At 49.5% G+C, this 22227-nt stretch overlaps 2 protein-coding genes and 1 long non-coding RNA gene across 4 annotated transcripts; 2 read left to right on the top strand and 1 right to left on the bottom strand.

Moving 5' to 3' along the window:
* Positions 1-499: 499 nt before the first annotated feature.
* On the bottom strand, positions 500-21992 carry RIIAD1 (regulatory subunit of type II PKA R-subunit domain containing 1). 2 transcript variants are annotated; one of them, XM_039246264.1, is made up of 6 exons: positions 21895-21992; positions 21320-21396; positions 18431-18477; positions 17231-17358; positions 2210-2595; positions 500-698 (listed from the first exon to the last, which is right to left on the bottom strand). In XM_039246264.1, the coding sequence occupies exons 1-4, from the start codon at positions 21976-21978 to the stop codon at positions 17288-17290; spliced, it is 279 nt and encodes a 92-aa protein (XP_039102195.1). In that variant the 5' UTR covers positions 21979-21992; the 3' UTR covers positions 500-698; positions 2210-2595; positions 17231-17287. The 2 variants fall into 2 exon arrangements, with proteins under 2 accessions (XP_039102195.1, XP_039102193.1); XM_039246262.1 differs by lacking the exons at positions 500-698; positions 2210-2595 and adding an exon at positions 16577-16688.
* LOC120241231 (60S ribosomal protein L28-like) lies at positions 4378-11118 on the top strand. The gene is made up of 2 exons (XM_039246231.1): positions 4378-4456; positions 10835-11118. Exons 1-2 carry the CDS (start codon positions 4378-4380, stop codon positions 11116-11118), a joined length of 363 nt encoding a protein of 120 aa, XP_039102162.1.
* LOC120241252 lies at positions 15193-16581 on the top strand. Its single transcript, XR_005530851.1, has 3 exons — positions 15193-15300; positions 15605-15765; positions 16203-16581. It is a non-coding gene; the product is annotated as an uncharacterized LOC120241252 (long non-coding RNA).
* Positions 21993-22227: the final 235 nt, after the last annotated feature.

Below are 22227 nucleotides of genomic sequence, written 5' to 3'. Positions count from 1 at the left end.
CTGACAAAATAGTAGAATTTTACAGAGCACGTGAAGACATCGGCCAAAACTGCATGTACGTGTTGAATCCTCCATCTTTGACTGTTATCACATCCGGCCTTACTGGGGCAGTCCTGCTCAGGGAGTACCAGGCTGTAGATTTCATAAGCTGAGTATTAACAGATGGAAACAGTTTGGATCTTATTTAGCCTGAAATTCACTGGAACAAATGGAAGAGCTAGTCGCTGTCTCCAGTAGTAGGCTCATTCTCCTACAAACAACATTTGTATTTCAGGAGGAAATAAAGAGGCTATGCTGTTTTTATTTTATTTTTTTTTAATTTTTTTATTCTTGTATTTACAGTTAATTTTATTCAGTTATGATTTAATGCTGCACCTTTATGTCTGTTTACATTTCCCTTGATTGCAAATTGGTACCATGTATGGTCTTTAAGCGTGTACGTATGCTTTGGTAAATTTTACGTTTTAATTTTTTTACTTGTAGTTGACAACACCATGTTACATTATTCTCAGGTGTACAGCAGAGGGGTTGGATAATTCTATACATTAAGCTGTGTAGCTATCATTTGTCACCATGCAGTGCTATTACAAAACCGTTGACTAGAGAGATTGTGTTCTTAGATGCTGTTTATGGGGCTTGAGTAGACTGGGGATAGAACTTCCAAGTAGGTTGTCCTCTTGAGCTACTGGAGTTTGGTGCTAAAAATGAAGGAAGAGAATGGATTTGCAGGCTACATCCCATGGGTGCTGTGGGCAAATTACCTAACAAGCTGATACATCTTTGATCTTAAAAGTTACTTTTGTTAGGTATATTGATAAAGCTATAAATATGAGTAAGCACAATGGATTCTCCTTTTCCAAAGGGATCTGAATAAGGCGTAAGAGTAATTGTTGGAGAAAATGAAGCTGAGATGAGAGAAGCTTAAAAAGGGAACTTATCTTTTATTTCCATAACCAGCCCCTGAAATTTTGGAAAAGATGGTATCTTGGTTTCCAGACCAAGGTTAAGATATAGGGCTAGTCATTAAGATATAGGGCTAGTCATTGGGTAATTATGGAATAGGTATCTTGATAAGAGATAAGGGAAGTAGATAATTCTGTATAAGTTCAAGGTCTGTGAGTGGAAAAAAGATGCAACTGTTGTCAAATGGATTGTGCTAGTTGCTGAAATACAATGTGAGGTCACACAATTTAGGAGTGGTAAAGATGGGACCATCGACTCTTTCCTGTCTTTATCAGAAGCTCAGAGATACTAGTTTCTAACCTAGTGTTTGAGCTCACCTACCACTCTGAGTTGGTTAAGCACTTTGAGGCACATGAGGCCATCCCAACTAATAGAAGTGTCATCAGTTGCGCTGAAAACCATAGCCAGCCTCACACTTGCCAGACTCCAGAACTCAAGTTATGCTGAAACTTAAAACTGATTTTTGAAATCTGCCATTTCAACGGTCTCCATCCCTGCTGTTCCTGGTGAAAAGCTCATTTAACACATCTTTCCGCACCACCATGTCCCCATCATGAAGGTCTCTGAAATTGCCTGAGCATCAGGCACTAAATTCCACACAGCTAATCTCAAAAGTGTTTAAATATGTCATTGTGTGAGTTTCTGGTGAAACAGACTGAATTGGGAATTTGTGTGCAGGAAGTTTATGGTTGGGGAGTCCAGGAAGTAGGATTCTGTAGAGGGGAGGTTAAGCCGAGACGTCTCAACAATGACCTCGGTCAGTCCCTCACACTCAAGCCAGGATGGCTGTGTGGAAACGTGTACCCTGCTGAAGCAGGTGGACACACACCCACATTAGCTGGAAAAGGGCCATGTCCTTGGGTGAGGTGCCTGACTTCAGGCAAAAGCAGTTCCCCAGGGGGACTCAGGTGAGCATTCTCTGCATTCTGAGCAGCTTGGGAAATGAGTGCTTCGGTCCTGAAGCCGGGAGTCTGGGCAGCACACCAGGTCTTCACTATAGTCCACCTTTTGTGCTGTTCGGATCCATTGCATCATAGGTTCTAGAGTGATCCCTTCAGGAACCTGTTGGGCCTCTTTTCCGGGGAAAGCTATTTAACAGGAAGGTCTGGGACAGACCACAGCCCCTGCTGCTGTAACTTCCCCTGTCTGCACTGGTACTCCGCTCCCTTGTCTACTCCCCATCTAGATTTCTACCCACACCCCTCAACTTGTACTTCTGGTCCAAGTAGGCTGCCTGATAAGGTACCTGGTCATTATGTCCTTTCAGGTCATGTCTGCATCTGTCCATTTATCATCAAAATTGATACATGTGCCAGAATAGGATTCCCAAGTGTGGAATATGATGTCTGTAGACCCCAAGGCCGTTTCTCGGGCACTGTGTTCCCTTCTTAGTAGTGAGACGTGAGATGTCAAACTTCTTTACTTTGGAGGGAACATCCTGGCATGGTCCAGACCACCGGACCTCTAAAGACATCAGTGAATGTTTGCAGGTTTAGGTACCACTACTGGAAGGACGTTCATCCTGTGAGGGCCTCTAGCGTACTTGCCATGTCTTGCTGCTCCTGTAGAGTTACCACGATGTCATCAGTGCAGTAATGTGATAATCTGTGGAATGTCCATATGGTCCAAGACCTGTCATGACAGGGTGGGAGGGTTTACACGGTCCAGGTGCAAGACAATAGATAGCACTGCTCATCCCACTGGTGAAAGTGCTTTTTCTGGTCCTCCTTTCTTACAGAGATGGGAAACCGTGTATTGCTCAGTTTAGTGGCTGCCTATCATGTACCTGAGGCTGTGTTAATCTGCTCTAGCAAAGACCCCACATTTAGCATTTAGCACGGCAGATAAAATTGAAATTACTTGTTGATTGAGATGTCTGTCATCCACTGTCATCCTCCAGAACTTTCTGGTTTTACCAGGGACCTGACTGGTGAATTAAATGGTGTTTTAATGGGCCCACTGTCCCTGCATCCTATAGGTCTGCAAGAGGGCCACTGATGGGATAGTTTTTATTGATTATCTTGGCCTGAGATGGTGGAGGCAGCTTCAGGAGCTTGGTGCTGGCCTTTCTCACTATGATAGCTCTTACCCTATCATGGTTAGTGTAGTTCTGCCAACTATCAAGTATATCCGTCTCAGCTACCCATTAAGGACCAATGAAATGACCGCTAGGTGGATCAATGAGCCCAGCAGGACCACTGAGAGCTAAACCTGGGCCTTGAGTACATTTGTCACCCCACCCCCATGCGCTGCCACTCCAACAGGGGCCACGATGATGCTTCAGATCTGTGGACATCAGTGTCAGATAGGACCCTGTATACAATAGTTTCTCAAATGGTTGAATGTGCCTCTTTCTCCAGCGTGTTTTAAGTAAACAAATGGTTGTGAGTCCTTACAGGGTAGGACTAGGGATGGGTTATTACCTTATATGCTTACCATGCTGTTTCAGGGTCCTTTCTCCTAGGGGCCTAGCCTCTTACTTCAGTTGTTTCCAGCTGAAAAACTGGTTCAGGAAGACTTCTACTTCCACTCATGAAATGATCACCTACAGAAATCACCTTCCCATTATAAACAACTAAAAAAAACACAAAATTATAAAAGAAATATTTATGGATATTGAGCAGGTAGTGCAGAACTTCGTTAAATGAGAAAAGGGAAATAAACGAGATGAACCCTATGATTGCCTCAGTTTGCTCCCCAGAGATAGTTTCCTGCACTGTGCTGTAGGGAGCATTGCAGAGGGGGTGGTGGAGGGTCATGAAGTCCCACCTGCCCCTCCCATGCCAAAGCAGTTCACAGAAAGTTAGTTAAACAAGAAGTTTAAATTTGGATTCAATCCTCATGACCAAAATATCTAGGTTCCACTAAAAAGTCATCTTGGGTTGCCTGACTGGCTCAGTCAGAAGAGCACATGACTCTTGATCTTGGGGTGGTGAGTTCAAACCCCCTGTTGGGCGTAGAGATTACTTAAAAAACTAAAGTTGTGGGGTACCTGGGTGGCTCAGTCAGTTTAGCATCTGACTTCAGCTCAGGTCATGATCTCAGTCTGGGTTCGAGCCCTGCGTTGGGCCCTGTGCTGACAGCTCCGAGCCTGGAGCCTGCTTCAGATTCTGTGTCTCCCTCTCTCTCTGCCCCTTCCCTGTTTGTGTGTGTGCTCTCTCTCTCTGTGTCTCTGTTTCTCTCTCTCTCTCAAAAACAAACGTTAAAAGAAAGTTGTTATATATGGGGGAGGGGGGGCTGTCCTCATCATACCAAGAACCAGGAATATCTCAAACTGAATGAAAAAAGACAATAGATGCCAATATTGAGATGACACCACAATCAGCCAGCAGCACCTAATCAACACTTATAGAACACTCCACCCAACAGCAGCGGAACAGACCTTTATTATGCTCCCACAGAACATTCACCAAGATGGGCCTTAACCTGGACCACAAGACAAATATCAACAGGTTTAAAAATGGAGTCACACAGAACGTGCTCTCTGATGACCGTGGGCACAGCAGTAGAAAGAAAGGAGGAAAAAGATCTTGTAATACTTCAAAGCTACATGCACTTGAAAATAATCCTTGGGGCAATGAGGAATTCTCAAGGGAAACAAATTTCCAATGCATTGAACTGAATAAAAATGAAAACATCAAACATGGTGGCACACGACTAAATCAGTGCTGAGGAAAAATCAAAGCACTAAGTCATTTTATCTGAAGCCAGCTCCAGGCCTTAAGGGAAAAAAAAGACCAAAGTAAACCCAAAGCAAGCATGAGCAAGGAAATAAAAATAAGAAAAGCAATAGAAAGCAAAGGAATGTATAAAAGAAAAATAGAGAAAATCAATGAAAGAGCTAGTTCTTTGAAAAACATCAATAAAATTGACAAACCACTAGCAAGACTGACTAAAAAAAAGACACAAACTACAAATACCAGGAATGAAACAGCATATCACTAGAAACTCCACAAATACCAAAAAGATTATAAGGGAATACTATAAACTGCATGTGTAAATTTGGCAAAATGGGGCCGCCTGGGTGGCTCCGTCGGTCAAGTGTCCGACTTTGGCTCAAGTCGTGATCTCACGGTTCCTTGGGCTCTGCTGACTGCCAGCTCAGAGCCTGGAGCCTGCTTCGGATTCTGTGTCTCCCTCTCTGACCCTCTCCCGTTCATGCTGTCTCTCTCTCTCTCTCAGAAATAAATAAAACATTAAAGTAAATATTTTTAAAGAAAAAAATAAATTTGACAAAATGGACCAAATCCTTGAAAAACGCAAACCACCAACTCTGACAGGGTCAGATTATTTGAATAGCGCTGTAACAATTAAGGGGAATTAATTCATAATTTAATCTCTCCCCTTCTCCTTCCCCCCAAAACGTTCAGGTCCAGGTGGTTTCCTTGGAGAATTCTACCAAATGTTTAAAGAGGAAATAACACTTGTTCTATATTATTTCTTCCACAAAATAGGAGGGAATACTTCCCAATTCCTAGTATTACCATGAAAACGAAACAGTACAAAAGAAAGTACAGGCCAATATCTCTCATTAATATAACTGCAAAACTCCTTAACAAAGTATCAGCAAATAGATTTTATCAAATTACAGTAAGATTTATATACCGTGCTCAACTGGGGTTTATTCCAGGGATGTAAACCTGGCTCAATATTCGAAAGTCAATCCGTATAATCTACCATATTAACCCTCTAAAGAAGAAAATCACATGATCATAAACTCATGGAGAGGGGACGCCTGGGTGGCTCAGTCAGTTAAGTGTCCTACTTTGGCTCAGGTCATGTCTCACGGTTCGTGGGTTTGAGCCCCGCATCGGGCTCTGTGCTGACAGCTAGCTCATAGCCTGGAGCCTGTATCAGATTCTGTGTCTCCCTCTCTCTGACTCTCCCCTGCTCATGCTGTCTCTCTCTCTCTCAAAAAAAATAAAACATTAAAAAATTTTTAATAAAAATAAAATTGCTCAAAAATACATAGGTATAAGTCTAAGAAAACATACAAGATATATATGGTGAAAACTACACGATGTTGATGAAAATAATCAAAGATCTAAATAAACAGAGAGACATACTGTGTTCATAGATCCAAACTGTGTTCATAGATCCAAAAACTCAACATAGTAAAGATATTACTTCTACTCCATACTGATATGCAGGTTTAATGTAATTACTACCAAAATCCCAGTATTTTTTGTAAACATATACAAGATTGTCCCAGAGTTTATATGGAAGGCAAAGGAACTAGCATAACTTAAAGAATTTTGAAAAAGAAGAATATTATGTGAGAAATCAGTCTACCCAATTTTTAGATTTATTATATAGCTACAGTAATCAATGCTGAGAAACCTGTAAGTGAAGGGATAAACACATAGATCAGTGGAACAGAATACAGATCCTGGAAACAGATTCACGAATATGCCCAACTCTTTTTTTTTTTAACAAAGACACCAAAACAATCCAATGGAGGAAAAATAGCCTTTCCAACAAATGCTAGAGCAATAGGCACAAAATAAAACTTAACCTACATCTAACATCTTATATAAAAATTAGCTCAGAATGGCCACAGACCTAAAAACTAAAACTCTAAAACTTTGTTTAAAAAATAATCTTCAAGATCTATGAATAGACCAATAGTTCTTTTTCTTTTTTTTCCCTTTTTTTAAAATAGTTTATTGTCAAGTTGGTTTCCATATAACACCCAGTGCTCATCCTCACAAGTGCCTTTTTCTTTTTTTTTTTAAGATTTATATTTTTAAGTAATCTCCACACCCAACGTAGGGCTTGAACTTACAACCCTGTGATCAAGAGTCGTATGCTCTACCAAATGAGTAGCCACATGCCCCAAAGAGTTCTTAAATTTTATGCCAAATGATCCATAAGAGGGAAAATCAGGAATTTGGGCCTCATTAAAATTTAAATGTGCTCTTGGAAAGCCCATGTGAAGAGGATGAAAGGGCAAGCTTTTTTTTTTTTTTTTTGTGCAAACTATGGATCTAACAAAGGAGCGGCATCTTGAAAATAAAAAGGACTCTTAAACTCAAAGTGAAAAAAATTACAATCTGACCAGAAAATGGGCAAAAGACCTGAACGGTTTTTTTTACCAAAAAGGATATGTAGAGGGAAAATAAGCACATGAAAAGATATTCAACACGATTAGCCATGAGAGAAATGCAAATTAAAACCACAAACGAGATATGACTATATGCCTATCAAAATGGCTAAAATTAAAAACTGTGACAACACCAAATGCTGGTGAAGATGCAGAGAAACTGGTCAGATGTTGCTGGTAGGAATGCTGGATGGGATAGCCACTTCAGAAAAGACTTTGGCAATTCCAAAGTTACACGTGCCCTTACCATTGAACTCAGGAGCCCTGTTCCCAGGCATTTACTAAAGAGAAATGAAAAGTTACTAATGATGTATTAATGTTCATAGGAACTTTATGACCCCAAATGTAAATAACCCATAGCCATCAGCATTACATAAACAATGGAATACTACTACTACTCATCAAGGTAAAGGAACTAATGATACACACCACACTGATAAATCTAAAAATATGCTATGTGAAGGGCACCTGGATGGCTCGGTCAGTTAAGTGTCTGACTCTTGGTTTCGGCTCAGGTCATGATCTCACAGTTTCGTGAACTGAAGCCCCATTCACACTGTCTCTCTCTCTCTCTCTCAAAATTAATTAATTACTTAAAAATAAATATATGAAGGGGCGCCTGGGTGGCTTAGTCGGTTAAGCGTCCGACTTTGGCTCAGGTCATGATCTCGCGGTTCGTGGGTTCGAGCCCCGCGTCGGGCTCTGCGCTGACTGCCAGCTCAGAGCCTGGAGCCTGTTTCAGTCTGTGACTCCCTCTCTCTCTGACCCTCCCCTGCTCACGCTGTCTCTCTCTCTCTCTCCTAGAAATAAATAAAACATTTAAAATAAATAAATAAATAAATATATGAAGATATGTGAAAGAAGTCAAACACAAAGGACTACATGCTATATGATTCCATCCAAGCAAAACTCTCAAAACTCAAGGTGTCAGCAGTGGCTAGGAGCCAGAGCTCTGGATGGGGATCGGAATGCAAAGGGGCATGAGCAGTGATGGGCTAGTCAATGTTTAACAACCAGCTTTCAGTGGGAAGGAGGCCCTGGTTTGTAGCATTTGCCAATTCCTGTGGTGTAAACACTCCTTCCACTGACAATTTCATGTACCCAGTGTGATGTCATTGAACACTGAGTATGGAAGAGGTGCTAGCTAACATTTGGAACCCACTAGATGTAAGCGGGCTCAGTACATCACTGGGCACAAGGAAATGTCGAGCGATGATGGAAATGTTACCTATCTTGTGGTGATGGTTAATTTGAAAAACTTACTAACATGTAGATTTTAAATTGGGGAGTTTTAATGTAAATAAATTATACTTCAATAAAAATGTTTTAATGTTTATTTATTTTGAGAGAGAGAGAGAGAGAGAGAGAGAGCAAGTGGGGGAGGGGCCAGGAGAGGGAGAGGGAGACACAGAATCTGGGCGGTCGGCACAGAGCCCAACGAAGAGCTTGAACCCACGAACCTTGAGATCATGACCTGAGCCAAAGTCGGATGTTTAACTGACTGAGCCACCCAGGCACCCCAATAAAGAATTATTTCTTAAAGCTGGCTCAGGTGTAGAAACAGGAAGAACTGTTGGGTGTTTTTTTTTTTTTTTAATGAGTTGTAACTTTTTATCAAGTGGCTGTCCTCAGCCTCCTGATCATCCATCCTTAACTTCTTTTTATTGTACAGATTGAGCAATAATAGCCTTGTTGAGGGGCACCTGGGTGGCTCAGTCAGTTCAGCATCCAACTTTGGCTCAGGTCATGATCTCATGGTTTGTGAGTTTGAGCTCCGTTTCTCTGTGCTCACAGCTCAGAGCTTGGAACCTGCTTGGGATTCTGTCTTCCTCTCTCTCCTACTCAAGCTCTGTCTCTCTCTCTCTCAAAAACAAACATGAAAAGAAAACAGCCTTGTTGAGTGCCATCTATCTTGTTCCTAGAAAAGCCATGTTCTGTGAATCATTTCCAGTAATTTGCCAACCAGATCCAGACCCTGGCTGCCCGTCCCACCACTCAGTCACTTTGATTCCGACAGCTGGGCACCCACCACCTGCCTGTTCCAGTGTCTTGCCATCCCCACTGTGACCAGTGAGCCCAGTTCCGTGATAGTTCACCACTAGCCTTTAGAGCAAGACCATCCCTGAGCTTCTCAGTGAAACTGTGCCTATCTCACCAGTACATTCTTTATCACTTTGGTAAACAGACTACCCTTGGGCCCTCTGATGGAACATAATCATCTGGTGATTTTTCTGGCTTTACTTAGCATATTTACTCTAACATGCCCACGTTTTTTAGCCCTTCAATGTCTTCTTCCAACATATACCATAACTGTTCTGGCACTTTTAGTTTTTTTAATAAATATTTTATTGTTTATTTATATTTCAGAGAGGGGGAGGCGCAGAGAGAGCGGGATGACACAGAATCCAAAGGAGGCTTCAGGCTCCAAGCTGTCAGCACAGAGCTCGACACGGGGCTGAACTCAAGAAATGTAAGATCATGACCTGAGCCGAAGTCGGAGGCTTAACTGACTGAGCCTCCCAGGGGCCCTGTTCTGGCATTTCTGCTTCACTTAAAGTGGGCCATGGCCTCCTCCAAGTTTCTAAGAAGCACCTTATCCTTTTTTTTCCCCCTGAGAGAGAGAGACAGAGAAACAGCATGAGCAGGGGACGGTCAGAGAGAGAGGGAGATACTGAATCTGATACAGTCTCCAGGCTCTGAGCTAGCTGTCAGCACAGAGCCCAACACGGGGCTCAAACCCATGAACCATGAGATCATGACCTGACCCGAAGTCAGACGCTTAACAGACTGAGCCACCCAGGTGCGCTGTGGAGCACCTTATCCTAATATTAGCAATATCTCTTGGGAGCCTTGTCAGAGCATTAAGTCCTATATCACGGAAAGTTACTTCCATATCCATCTACTCTTCCTTATCAAACTTTATATCCACCCTCCTTGATCCAACACCCACAGAATCCAGCCTGACACATCTTCACCCATCTTCAGCAAGTACTTGCTGGCCAGGCCCATGGTGCTTCCAGGGCCCTCTTCTGTAAGGGGTCACCCAGCTGGGTAAGGGAGGAGGGATAGTCATGGGCGGGAAGAAGTGGGTACTTCTGCAGGCCCAGGGGATGCAGGAGAATGGGGGGATTCAAGATTTTCTAAAGCATCAACCCAGATGTCCCACCCTGTGTCTCAGGGTCTAGCGCCTTCCAAACAGCCCTGGCAGCGTTAAGAACTCAAACTTCTCTGGAGCTCTCCTACTCTCATAATTAAATCTTGAACTTATTCTCAGGTTTCTGGGTCAAGATGCAAGAGATAAAAGTCCCTTTATAAGTTGCCAAGGAGGGCCTCAGGCTTTACAGCTGGCCTTAAGCTGGAGAATAATTACCGTCAGCCCTTCAGGTCTCTTTCTGGGCATTGAGAGCCTCCAGCACCAGTCGCCCAATTCCATGGTCGGTCTTCTCGAACAGGGTGTATTTCCCCCACCAACGCATTCCCCTCCCCCAGGACCCCATCCTACTTCACACCTAGTGAGGGTTTCAACAACTGCACTGACGCAGGGTGCTAGGGCCATGCATGCTCTACCTAACCCCTGGAGATGGAGTCCTCCCTGGGAGGTCAACAGGTGATTCAGCTTTAAAATCCCAGTTTGTTTTTCCATCTGCAGCGGCCACAGTGCGAGCAGCTGCCGCTGGGTCCGCCCAGCTTCCTGTCCAGGAGGACAGGCAGACACACAGCGCCCAGCCCGATAACCTGCAGGCTCACAACTCCCTCCTGCTACAACAGGCTTGATTCGCCGCAAGGCTGTGGGCACGGGGCTGCTGGCCAAAGGCACGGGTGTCGTGGAGGGCAGGAAGCAGAGATCCGGCCAGCAAAAACCCACCACCTCCTGCGTGAGGACCACTGTCCACAAGAATGCCCTGGCCACCCTGGGTAGCCCTAGGCTCACTATCCGCAAGAGCAAGAACCGCCCAGACCTGCACATGGCTGCTGGTAGCCCTCCAAAGGTGAAGAGGAAGCCGCCCCCACCGAGAGCTCCTGAGCTCCTGTCCCCACCTCCAAAGCCATAATAATGGCAACCACATCAAGCAATCAAGAAAATATAGAAAATAAAATAAAGGGGCGCCTGGGTGGCTCAGTCGGTTAAGCATCCGACTTTGGCTCAGGTCATGATCTCGCGGTTCTTGGGTTCAAGCCCCGCATTGGGCTCTGTGCTGACAGCTCGGAGCCTGGAGCCTGCTTCAGATTCTGTGTCTCCCTCACTCTCTGTCCCTCCCCTGCTCACACTGTCTCTCAAAAATAAATGTTAAACTTAAAAAAAAAAAAAAAGGAAACATCTAAAAAGCGCATGGAGCAGCACTGCTAGAGACAAGGCCCTGGGTGCTGTAACTTCTGAAGAAACTTCTTTCTACAGGAATCTGTGAGTTTGTGACTATTTCCCCATTCCTAAAGCCCTGTTTCTCTTCCGGGGATGTTTTCACTTAGGCCTGGAACAGGCGGCCTCTGCAGCCATGCCCAGGAGAGGGCGGTAGAAGCCTGTCTGGCTAGAAGGAGAGAGCCTCACCCTCTAGGTGTTGCCCTTCTCCTGCCGCTCTGTGCCCCAAGACTGGGGCGATCCTGGGGCGCCTGGGTGGCTCAGTTGGTTAAACATCTGACTTCAGCTCAGGTCTTGATCTTGCGGTTCGTGGGTTTAAGCCCTGCATTGGGCTGTCAGCTCAGAGCCTGCTTCGGATTCTGTGTCTCTGTCTCTGTCTCTGTCTCTCTGCCCCTCCCCCACTTGTGCTCACGCTCTCGCTCTCGTGCTCTCTCTCAAAAAGAAAAAAAAAAAAAAAAAGACGGGGGCGATCCTTACTGCAGGCCTGTGAGAGCCACTGCCCCAAGTGTGAGGAGGAGGAGCTGACACAGAGGTCATTCCAGGCCATGCGGTGGCACAGTTAGGCCAGCCTGTGAGTCCCCATCACCTCTGCCATCAGGTCCAATCTGAGCAACATTTCCAAGAGGCTCCTACCATTTCTAGCTTGAAAGTAACAGATCTCAAGAGATGAAAAGGCCAGATCCCTGGATGCTCACGCACCTCCCCTTACAAAAGCCCACCCTTGACCCGGCATCCCCTTCTACCCGCTGCCTGTCCTCAGTCTCCACTCGCGACCATGCTCCCGGAAGGCTGTCTCCACAGCCATGTGCATCCATACCCACATCCCCAGCTCACATCCTCTAGGAAGTCCACTCAGCCCAACCCCACTGACAACCCACTGCAGTGATTCATACCAACTTCACCCACAACCCAGTTCTAAACCCAGCAGACACCTCTGGGTCTAAATCCATGTCCCCATTCCCCCAGCCCATCTACTTCCATTCTGTGTTAGCGATTGATCCCACCACCTCTCCCTCTGCCCCATCCAAGAAACCTGGAGTCATTCTAGAATCTGTACCTGCCCTGATAACTCCAGCCCATTTAACCACAGTCCTGCCAACTCCTCCTCTTAAATCCTAGACTCCGTCTCCTATTTCCAGGCTCCTGCACAGATCAGCCCCCTCACCCCCCCAAGTGCTCAGCCTTCTGTGGGGGGCGGGAGATTTTATGAAATTAAATATTAAAAATGTCTGGGGGAAGCCGCTTCAGTTGGATCCCTAGGAAAGGACTCAGAGAGTGCCTGTCTGGGTTCTGTTGGCCAACTAAATACACAACTTCCGAGCCCCCCTCAAGGAGGAGGCCATGTACACAGGTGTGGGCAATGAGATGTTAGTGGGACTTGCGGGTGAGGGTGGTGTTCTGGGGCAGACCCACTTTCCAGAAAAGACAAGCCTCCCTGGTACAGTCCCTTCCTGCTCGTTCCAGACCTGTGTGTCTGGAACACGGGCAGGTGGGAGGCAGGGGGCAGAGAAAGTCTGAGAGGTGGGGGCTTGGGGGGTGTCTCCCTGGAGAGCTATATGGAATCTAAGTGCCTGGAAGACTGCGGGAGGGTTTCAGGCGGGAGAGTGACCGAGTCTGACTCCGGTTTCTTAGAAGATCACTCTGGCCAGGACATGGGGAAGGAAGGAGCACAGACACTGCTCTGGGGCTGGTCCAACAGCAATTCCCACTCTGATCCAGACACTTTCTTCCCTAGAAGCTAGAGGAAGTGGGGCGCCTGGGCGGCTCAGTCAGTTGAGCGTCCCACTTAGGCTCAGGTCATGATCTCACGGTCTGTGGGTTCGAGCCCCGCGTCGGGCTCTGTGCTGACAGCTAGCTCAAGAGCCTGGAGCCTGCTTCAGATTCTGTGTCTCTCTTTTTCTCTGTCCTTCCCCTGCTCATGATCTGTCTCTTAAAAATAAATGAACATTAAAATAAAAAAAAAGCTAGAGGAACTGAATGTTCCCTTTCCTGGTCTCTGGGGCACTTGGGTGGACCCCATGAGCCTGCTGTGGCAGGTGAGAGGAAGGTGAGAACTTTCAGGAGAACTTTTCTTGCCCTACAGAAAGAGAGGGACCCCCTGGTGGGCTCTCCTTCCCTCTCCCTGTCTGGAGTACAGAAGCAGCCCCTCCCAGGGGCAAGGCCCCAGGCTAAGGCTGAAGAGATGGGTGCTTGTTGAGGCTACTGAACCTTTGAACTTGCCCACAGCCAGACTACTGGGCAGGAAGACTGAACGGTTTGGTCTTCTGTTCCACGCAGAGCCTGGCGTTGTCAGCTCACAGACGGGGCTGGGGTCAGCGCAGACCTGCGAAGAGGTGAGTGAGGAGGGGCAGGGAGAGATGGTGGTGGCGTGGACTACAGGTCTCTCCACTTCTAGTCCGAGTCTCCCTGAGCTGGTCTCCACACTGACACGTTCTAAACGCAAATCTCGTCATGAACTCCTCTTGGTTTCAGATCCTTTGCTGGCTCTCCATTGCCGGCACCATACAGAGTAACCTTCTGGCCCAGTGGGCGGTGCCCTTTGTGACCTGTCCTGCCGTCCCTTCTCCCACCACTCCTGCCCCTGCACACCCTGTGCCGAGCCACCAGCCTGCCCTCCCCGTGAGCGCTGCCGCGTGCCAGGCACTGTGCACGCTCTCCCTGACCCGGCAGCCCTGAGAGGTATGAACTACACATCTTGGTTTATAGGTGAGAAAGCTAACGTCACAGAAATTAAGGGCCTGGGCCAGGGCCGCACATCTAGTAAGTGGTGGGTCAGGATTTAAAGGCTGGTGGGCTTTCAAAGCAAATCAGAGGTGTATTTTCCTCAGTTGTCAAGAAGTCCAGAGGCAGGCATGTGCTAGGTTGTGCAAGTGCTCAAAGAGGCCAGCAGGGCCTTGGTCTTCTGATCTTTCCTCTCAGCCACTTTGGAGGACTGACTCTCTCACCCTCCGGCCCGTCACTTCATGGCCTCACCACCGCCCCTTGGCTCCAGACATCACGTGCAGGTTCAAGTCTGGAAGGTGAGAAGGGGGGGCACCCCATCTTCATCTGTCAGACTCCCTCTCCCCCTTATCGTTGCTAAGAAAGCAAACGCTCTCCTAGAAACGTCTGGAGAGCTGCTCCAAACGTTGGGCTGCTCCTCGCTGCGCTGCGAGGCAGGCTGGGAGGCCAAGGAGTGTGGCTGTGGTTGGTGGGTCGGCTCAGAGGGCGTGCCGTCTGTCCGTCCGTCTGCCTGGGCCCCCCCACTGCTGTCCTCCATAAAGCCGACGCCCAGGTAGCAAGAAAGGGGCCAGGTTCACAGGAGAAGGATGGGGTTCGCTGCCACCGCCCTGCTCGGCACATGGTAGCACCTGTGGCCCCCCGGCCCCCCACCCCTCTCCACATCTGCCCGGCGAATCCTTTCCCACCTGTCACGTGCCAGTTCCTGAGGCTTCCCTCCCTCTCGAAAGCAAGGTATTCTCTCTTCCTCCTTTATGTGCACCTATTTCCATCACTGGTGTCTAACTTTAGAGTATTTTGAGAGAGAGAGAGAGAGAGAGAGAGAATGCGTGGGGGAGAGATGGCATGAGAATCTCAAGTGGGCTCCATGCTCCACACAGAGCTCGACGCAGGGCTTGATTCCCCCACCCTGGGATCTGGATGGAGCCGAAATGGAGAGCTGGATGCTCAAACGACGGAGCCACCAAAGGGCCTTGCGTTACAGCCTTTATAGTGACTGAGATAACTCACTCAGTTACGCAAGCACCCATTCTCTCCACCGATGCTCACTGCGCACTGGCTGTGTGCCAGGCTCTGGGCCGGAAGTCAGGAACTAGACAGTGAGCGAGTCCGACGTTTAGATTTGGTCCCTGCTCTGATGGAGCTTTCAGTCTAAAAGGTGAGAGACCCAGAGAGTTAAGGTCTGGGGGGAAAGCTGAACATCTCTTCCAGGACCATCAACCAGCACGTGGCAGGAAGGCCTCCCCGCCGTGCCCGCAGGGCCTGGCACACCACGTCCCACGGAGCAGATGCACCATGACCATGATTGTGCACCAGATGCGTGCTTTCCTTGGCCTTCGAATATACGCGAGTCGAAATGCCTTTCTTCCTTCTGCCTGGAACCCCCAGAAATGAGCCACTGCCCTCTTACAGGGTCACAGCACACCCTTAAGCAGCTGAAAAACACACCGTTCTCTCCCCAGCTCGCTGCAGGCCTCTCCCCCTCCCGGGAATGTTTCCAAGAGTGTCTAATTTCACACTTCACATCAGAGGTCCTTCGCACATGTGTGTTTTCTGCTGGAGGCTTCGTCTGGATTTTCTAAACAGGGATGCCACACTGTCGGAGCCACAGTGGATGCAGAAAGTACCTAAAATAACTCCTTGGGTTCCTGTTCTGGCGCACACAGTGAATGGTTCTAATAGTTCTCCAGCCACCCAGGCACTGCCCTTCCATTCTGGCCGGTGCGGGCAGCTGGGAACAAGATGGACCACATGCCTGGGGCGGGGGGGGGGGGGGTGCCTGTTGCCATGGCGACGAGGACCCAGACTCAGGGGTGAGGGGTCCTTCACTCAGTGGGATGTGGAGGCTTCAGAGAGGTGGGCCGTAGACACAGGGACTGTCTATGCCTTCTGGGCCTGGAAAGGACCTCTTGAGGCCAGCTGGCCCACGCCTGGCCTGTTAGCTAGAACCCAAATGGACGCGTGGCTTGTTGCTAAACCTCCACCACCTCTGGGTCACCTGTTAGATTCAGATTTCACAAGATGCGTGACCCTAAATGGGTTTTCTCACTGTCCTTCCAGCCAGGTGTCGGTATCGCTGCTGGAGGAAGGGGTTAATCTTCGCCTGCACACGCTGCACTGTAACCCAGGAGGGAAGACGGAGGACAAAGCCCCAGAGAGTGGACTAAGCTTGTTTCAGCACCACCCAGATCGGCGGTCCCCACAGGGTCCCCACCCCTGTTCTCCTGTCGGGCCCTAGCTCTGGATGCAAGGCGCCTGGAGAGGGAGGGAGGAGGGCCCGCAGGCCAATTGCAGAGGCCCCGGGCTGGGGTGGGCTGCCGCAGTCAGAGATCAGGCCATGCTGCCTGTCAGGTCGGAGTAGGAGCGAGCTGCACCGCCCCCCCCCCGCCCCTCCCCACGGGATGGCTTCCTCCCTTGGAGTGAAATACAGCGGAAAGAGCTGAAAGATCTGTTTTTAATGAGCGTCTTTACAAGCCTTTGCAAAGGCAGGCCAGGCCCGAGGTGGCCTGGAAACCCCGGCCCGGGGCTCTCTGGCTTCCAGCGGCCCTGCAAACACAAACGGTGCTGTGAAATCCCACCTCCACCAAACGATCCCAGCCCACACGATCACTTCAGAAATCCTTCTGTCTGGAAAACATGAGATGGCTCTCAAGGCAGAGCCTGGCTTAAAGATGAGGGGCAGCAGGAAGCCCCCCTCTAACCCCAAGAAGGGAGACTGCTCCCGCCCCTTCCAGAAGCAGCAGGGGAGGAAGGAAAGGCCACTGCGGGAGCACTGGGGACCCACAGTCTGCCAGGCATGGGCCCCAGCAGGTCCTACCCTCCTCCCCGGCACTCTGCACTCCTACACGCGTGTGTGTCGCTAGGCTTAGAAGACAGACGCCTCCTCCTGCCGCGGATATGCCAGACAAGCCCTGGGCCGCTCTTCACAGCCCCTAATTCCCCAAAATAGCGTCAAGAAAACTAAACACGCGCATGAAACTTCTCTGCAGCTTCTCCCTTTGGTTTCTTTCACACCCTGGGCTGAGAAGACGGTGCTTATTTTGACAGGAGTAAAGAAGCCTCTGTCTGTAAGTGAGGTTAACACCCACCCCGAGGCTGGATTCTTGCTGGTCTCTCTCAGCAGCTGAGCATCAAGATTCTGCTAATTAAGCTGCTTTCTTCTCCTTAATTAGCTGCATGTGAATCTTGTTGGGAAGTCTTGGATCCGTGAAATAGTCTGGGAGAAGAATCGAAAGGCAGAAATTGTCTAAACCCAAGGGGAAAGGCAGGGAGGGAGACGGCTTACGCGGCTCAAAAGCTGGCCTGGCTCGGACTCAGCAGGGCTGTTGCCAGTGGCCCAGCTTTCCAGCCAAGCGGAGAAGTCACAGCAGATCCCACATCCCTGTCCCGCCCACAGCAGATCCCACATCCCTGTCCCGCCCACCGCACGGCCTCTGGCCTTCCCAGGAAGGGCTCACCCGGGAAGCTCCCGCTCCTTCCCCACCGCCCTGCAGTGTGTCAGCTGTCAGCGTGCTGACACACAGGGGCCATCAGGGGCTAAGACTCTTCTGAGTGTTCTGCTCCCAGCCCATCCCGGGGCCCAAATAAATGCCAAGTGTTATTCTCGTCTCCGCTCCGCGTGCCAGCTCGCCTCTGAGCTAGCACGCCCTCTCCTCTCTGAGAATATCCTTTCCGAGGAGAGCCAGGCTCTCACACGATGACGCCAGAAGAGGGTTTTTATACACCCGGCAGAATGTGAATCAGACTCACTTAGAAGTGGTGTGAGGCCGAAACTGCTCCCTGGGCTGACAGAACCCAAGAAAGCGCCCAACCCAGCCCTTCCTTCTAAATACCTTTGACCTTAAGCCAGCGGGGGGCAGTGGAGCCCATTAGGATCACCTGGGGAGCCTTTAGGAGCGCGGGGCTGTGATTAAATGCCCACCTCTGGGAGCAGGCCTGGGCGTCAGCATTTCTTAAAAGCTCCCCAGGTGATTCTAATGGGCCGCCAGGGTGAAGAGGCCCTGCCTCAGGCCTCCCGGGGAGGGGCTGCCAGTATATTCCTTCGAGAATCTCAAGATTCTTCACAGTTCTCCCCAGGAGGAAGCTCTGCGGCCTTTCAGACCTGTCCTCATTTTGAGGAAGGAGCCTTCGGAACAAAGCTCCCTGGGGGAACGTCAGGGGACGAAGCACCCCAGACTCTGCAGGGAGAGCCGTGGGCTTGTCCAGAGTCTGCATTGGCAATAACACAACTGCAGATGGTACAAACGTGCCGGTTTCTCAAACACCCAAACCGACGCTGTCTTACTCACCCGCAGCAAATTCTTGGATGTCGTCTGGTCTTTTCAAAAACATTTCTCTGGAAAACATTAGGGGTGAGGGCAGGAGGAAAGCTGGCTTGAAGGCAGGCTGCACCCAGGCTCGGGCGCAGGGCAGACCGCGCCACGCCCCCCCAGGGGGCAGGCAGCCAGAGGGCCCCCACCCTCCCACTCATGACTCCCGGCTCGGAGGCAAGGAGAGATACATTCTATATGGCACCACGCCCAGGCTTGCTCACCGCCCAACAGCCGTGCCACAGCCAGGCGAGGCTTGTCATTCATTCAACCAACACTGTCACACACCGGGAGACCGGGTCACGGGCAGGCGGTGAAGATGAAGAAGGACGCGCTGCCTCGTCCTCGAGGCACAGATACGCAACCCCACAGCCCCGTGACCACCGTCAACCGTGAACTCCCACCGGAGCCAGAGGACAATACCATCAATGAAGTGAAGAAGAGGAACCGAGCTGCTGGCAGGCCCTGGCGCCGCTGTGGAGGTGAGCGCGCCTGGTCCCTCAGAGTTTATGGTTCGTAAAGAATGTTCACACCTATTATCTCACTTTACAGCAACCCTGGGAAACAGCAACGATCACGCTCCACTGTACATATGAAAGAAATTAAACCTTCAAAAGGTTAATCATTTCCCCAAGTTGATAAAGCGAGTAAATAAAGGGCCGAGGGCCCAGGTCCTGTGGTGCCAGGGCTGCCCTGCCCACAGGCCTGGAAGGAGGCCTCGCAGGCCTGTAAAGCCCCGCCTTTCCTCGGGGCGCCTGGGCAGCTCAGTCAGCTGGGCATCCAACTTCGGCTCAGGTCATGATCTCAGTCTGTGGGTTCGGGTCCTGCATGGGGCTCTGTGCTGACAGCTCAGAGCCTAGAGCCTGCTTCACATTCTGTGTCTCCCTCTCTCTGCCCCTCCCGCACTTGTGCTCTGTCTCTCAAAAAGAAAAAAAAATTTTTTTTAATTGGCTTTCCTTCTCCTTGAATTCCATCTGATCATTACTGAGCACAGATTCTGTGTAAGTAACTACACTAGATATGAGGGAGTGATTTTTTTTAAGATGAAATAAAGCACCACCTCAAAGAAATGAGTCAAGTTAAAGAGAAAGGGTAAGTTCCCAAACGTCCAAAAGGCCAAGCAAGCACCAGGAAGAGCTATAAGAGGGTGTTAATAGTGGGCTGTGGACAGGGAGAAACTCACTGAGAACAGGGGGCAGCCCTTGCGGTGCGCATGGGATTTTGGTAGGCAGGACAAGGGCATCCCAGACATGAAAGGAAGCAGCTCGTGTCCTACAGATGGTAAACCCCTCAGGGGTAGCAGGGATTGGGTCCTGTCCACCTTTGAATCCCCAGGGTCCGGAAGGGCACTTGGAGTGTCAGTGCCCCTGACAGATGAGGACAGTGGGGAGGTCAGTGGAATGATGAGGTTCCGTCTGGCTGGATTGGGGGGGGCAGGTGCAGAGAGCAGTGGGAAGTGAAGGGGCCTATTATGGAGAACTGGAAGGCCAGGGAGAGATGATTACATTCAGTTCACAAGATGGGGGGGATGGGCGCACAACGCTCAGCCTAGTCCGAAAGACGAACATACCCTGCAGTGAGAATGGAGGATCTAGGAGACTCAGCTGAGCAACTGTCACAAAAGAGCACCTACTGTGGAATTCCACTTACGTAAAGTGCAAGAAAGGCAAAACAAATCTGGGCTAAGACAAGTCAGGACCCTAGCTACATCTGGGGGGATTTGTGAACGTTCACCCAGGTTAGGGTATGCCACTTTTTATTATCTTTCAACGGAATGTTAAAAAAAGGCAGAGGGGGTAATAATGTGGAGTCATTGAAGATTCTTCCAGCCAAGGAATGGCATTATCAGTTCTAAATTTGGGGAAGATTCATCTGCCTCACTATAGACTAAAATATTTAAGAACACCTTTCTACAATTTCCCTACTCTTCCCATTCTTCAGGCCCAAAATTCAAGACCCTAAGTGTTCCAAACACTGTGTGTACAAGTATGCTCCGGAGAGCTGTGACTGAATGACTGTAAATCATTAGGATCTGGAAACCCCAAGTGGAGAGCTTGCTTCCCAACAAAAGCACTTTGGAGCTTCTCATGGGTCGGAGTGAGTCTAGAACAGAGACCTGCAGAACCCGGGAGGGCAAGTAGGCTGCCTGACAGGATTCTGTCCCCTCCTCTCCCCTCCTCTAGTCCCAACAGGACAACCATCTGAAGTACCTAGTACAGATGTGGGGCTGATTTTGACTCCTACTGGTATCTTCCAAAGGAAATAAGGGTAACACCAAAAACAAACAAAAAGCAGGGGCGCCTGGGTGGCTCAGTTGGTTGAGCATCTGGCTCTTGATTTCGGCTCAGGTCATGATCTCACAGTTTATGGGTTCGAGCCCCACATCAGGCTCCACACACTGACAGTGCAGAGCCTGCTTGGGATTTTCTCTCTCCCTCTCTCTGCCCCTCCCCTGCTTGCGCTCCCTCTCTCAAATAAATAAACTTTAAATTAAAAAAAAAAAGTCCTGGGGCTCCTGGGTGGCTGTCTGTTGAGCATTCGACTTCCGGCTCAGGTCATGATCTCACAGCTCTGCTGTGAGTTCAGCCCCACAATGGGCTCTGTGCTGACAGCTCAGAGCCTAGAGCCTGCTTCACATTCTCTGTCTCCCCCTCTCTGCACACCCCTCCCCCCACTGTCTCAAAAATAAACATTAAACATTTTAAAAAACATTCTCTACCTTTAAAAAATATATTTTATGCCTTTGTGTTCCTAAAGGCAGCAATAAGGAGTGTTTAAAGAAAGAAGGAGCCAGTCACAATCATGTCTCCCCAGACAAGATTTGGTCATATTCCCCGCTAGTTGTGGCCAGCTGGGAAAACCACCTACCTGAAGAAACCACTTATGAGCAACTCCACCTCTTTGTGCGTCCTAAGGTATTTTTCGTTAGCTATCCGAGTCTGAATCTGGGAGGACGAGAGCAAAAGGTCATACTCCATGAGGAGACGGGTTTCAGGCTTCAAGACCTGCGGGGGCGAAGGCTTTGGGCACACAAGATGGGCACGTGACCTGGGTCTTTCCCCGGGATGTGTGAAATTTGAAGCCGCCTGTTTTCTTACAGAACAACACCCCCGAGCTGCATCCTGCTCCGGCTCAGGGACCATTACTAAGGTCGGGTCTCCACCGTCCGGAAGTTCTGGTTCGGATCAAAGTTACTGTCTCCGGCAAGAATTTCGGGCCACTCCACTGCCTAAACCCCTGCTGTAGTTCTTCCCGCTCTTTCAGGCGCCTGCCGGGCTCCGTTCGGGTCCCCAAAGCCCAGGGGCCTACCAGGGGTCTCCCCCAGCCTTCCGCCCCTTCACCACAGGCTCCCGCGCTCCTCCTCCCGGGCCTCCCCCCTGCCTGCGGCCCTTGTCCCGGGGTAGCTGCCCGCGGACAGAGGCCGGGGTGGGGGGCGCACCCACCTTGAAGAGGCGCAACTGCTCCAGTTGCGCGGGGCTCAGCGCCCCTGGGTCCGGCCCCAGAAGCCCTCCCTGCAGCGTCGCCATCTTGTCCGGGTCGTCAAGGCGACGGACGACGCGGCCGAAGAGGCCCCGCCCCTCCCCCCAAACCCGGCCCCCTCCGGCGCTCGGGGAGGGGCCGGGGCCAGCAGTTTGGGGGCCGCTCCGAGGCGGAGGAATGAATTCGGACCCCTGTCGGCGGGATCCCCTTCCCCAGAGCGGGAAGCTAATTTCCCGTCTTGGTTGTAAATGGCATGAGCCCTTCTGGGCCCCACCCAACCTCACATAGTGTTTTTT

This window comes from Hyaena hyaena, unplaced genomic scaffold, assembly GCF_003009895.1.
Source record: "Hyaena hyaena isolate Hyena2069 unplaced genomic scaffold, ASM300989v1 scaffold_284, whole genome shotgun sequence".
NCBI lineage: Eukaryota > Metazoa > Chordata > Mammalia > Carnivora > Hyaenidae > Hyaena > Hyaena hyaena.
The sequence above is the reverse complement of the archived record's forward strand: the minus strand, read 5'-3'. Positions and strand labels throughout refer to the sequence as shown.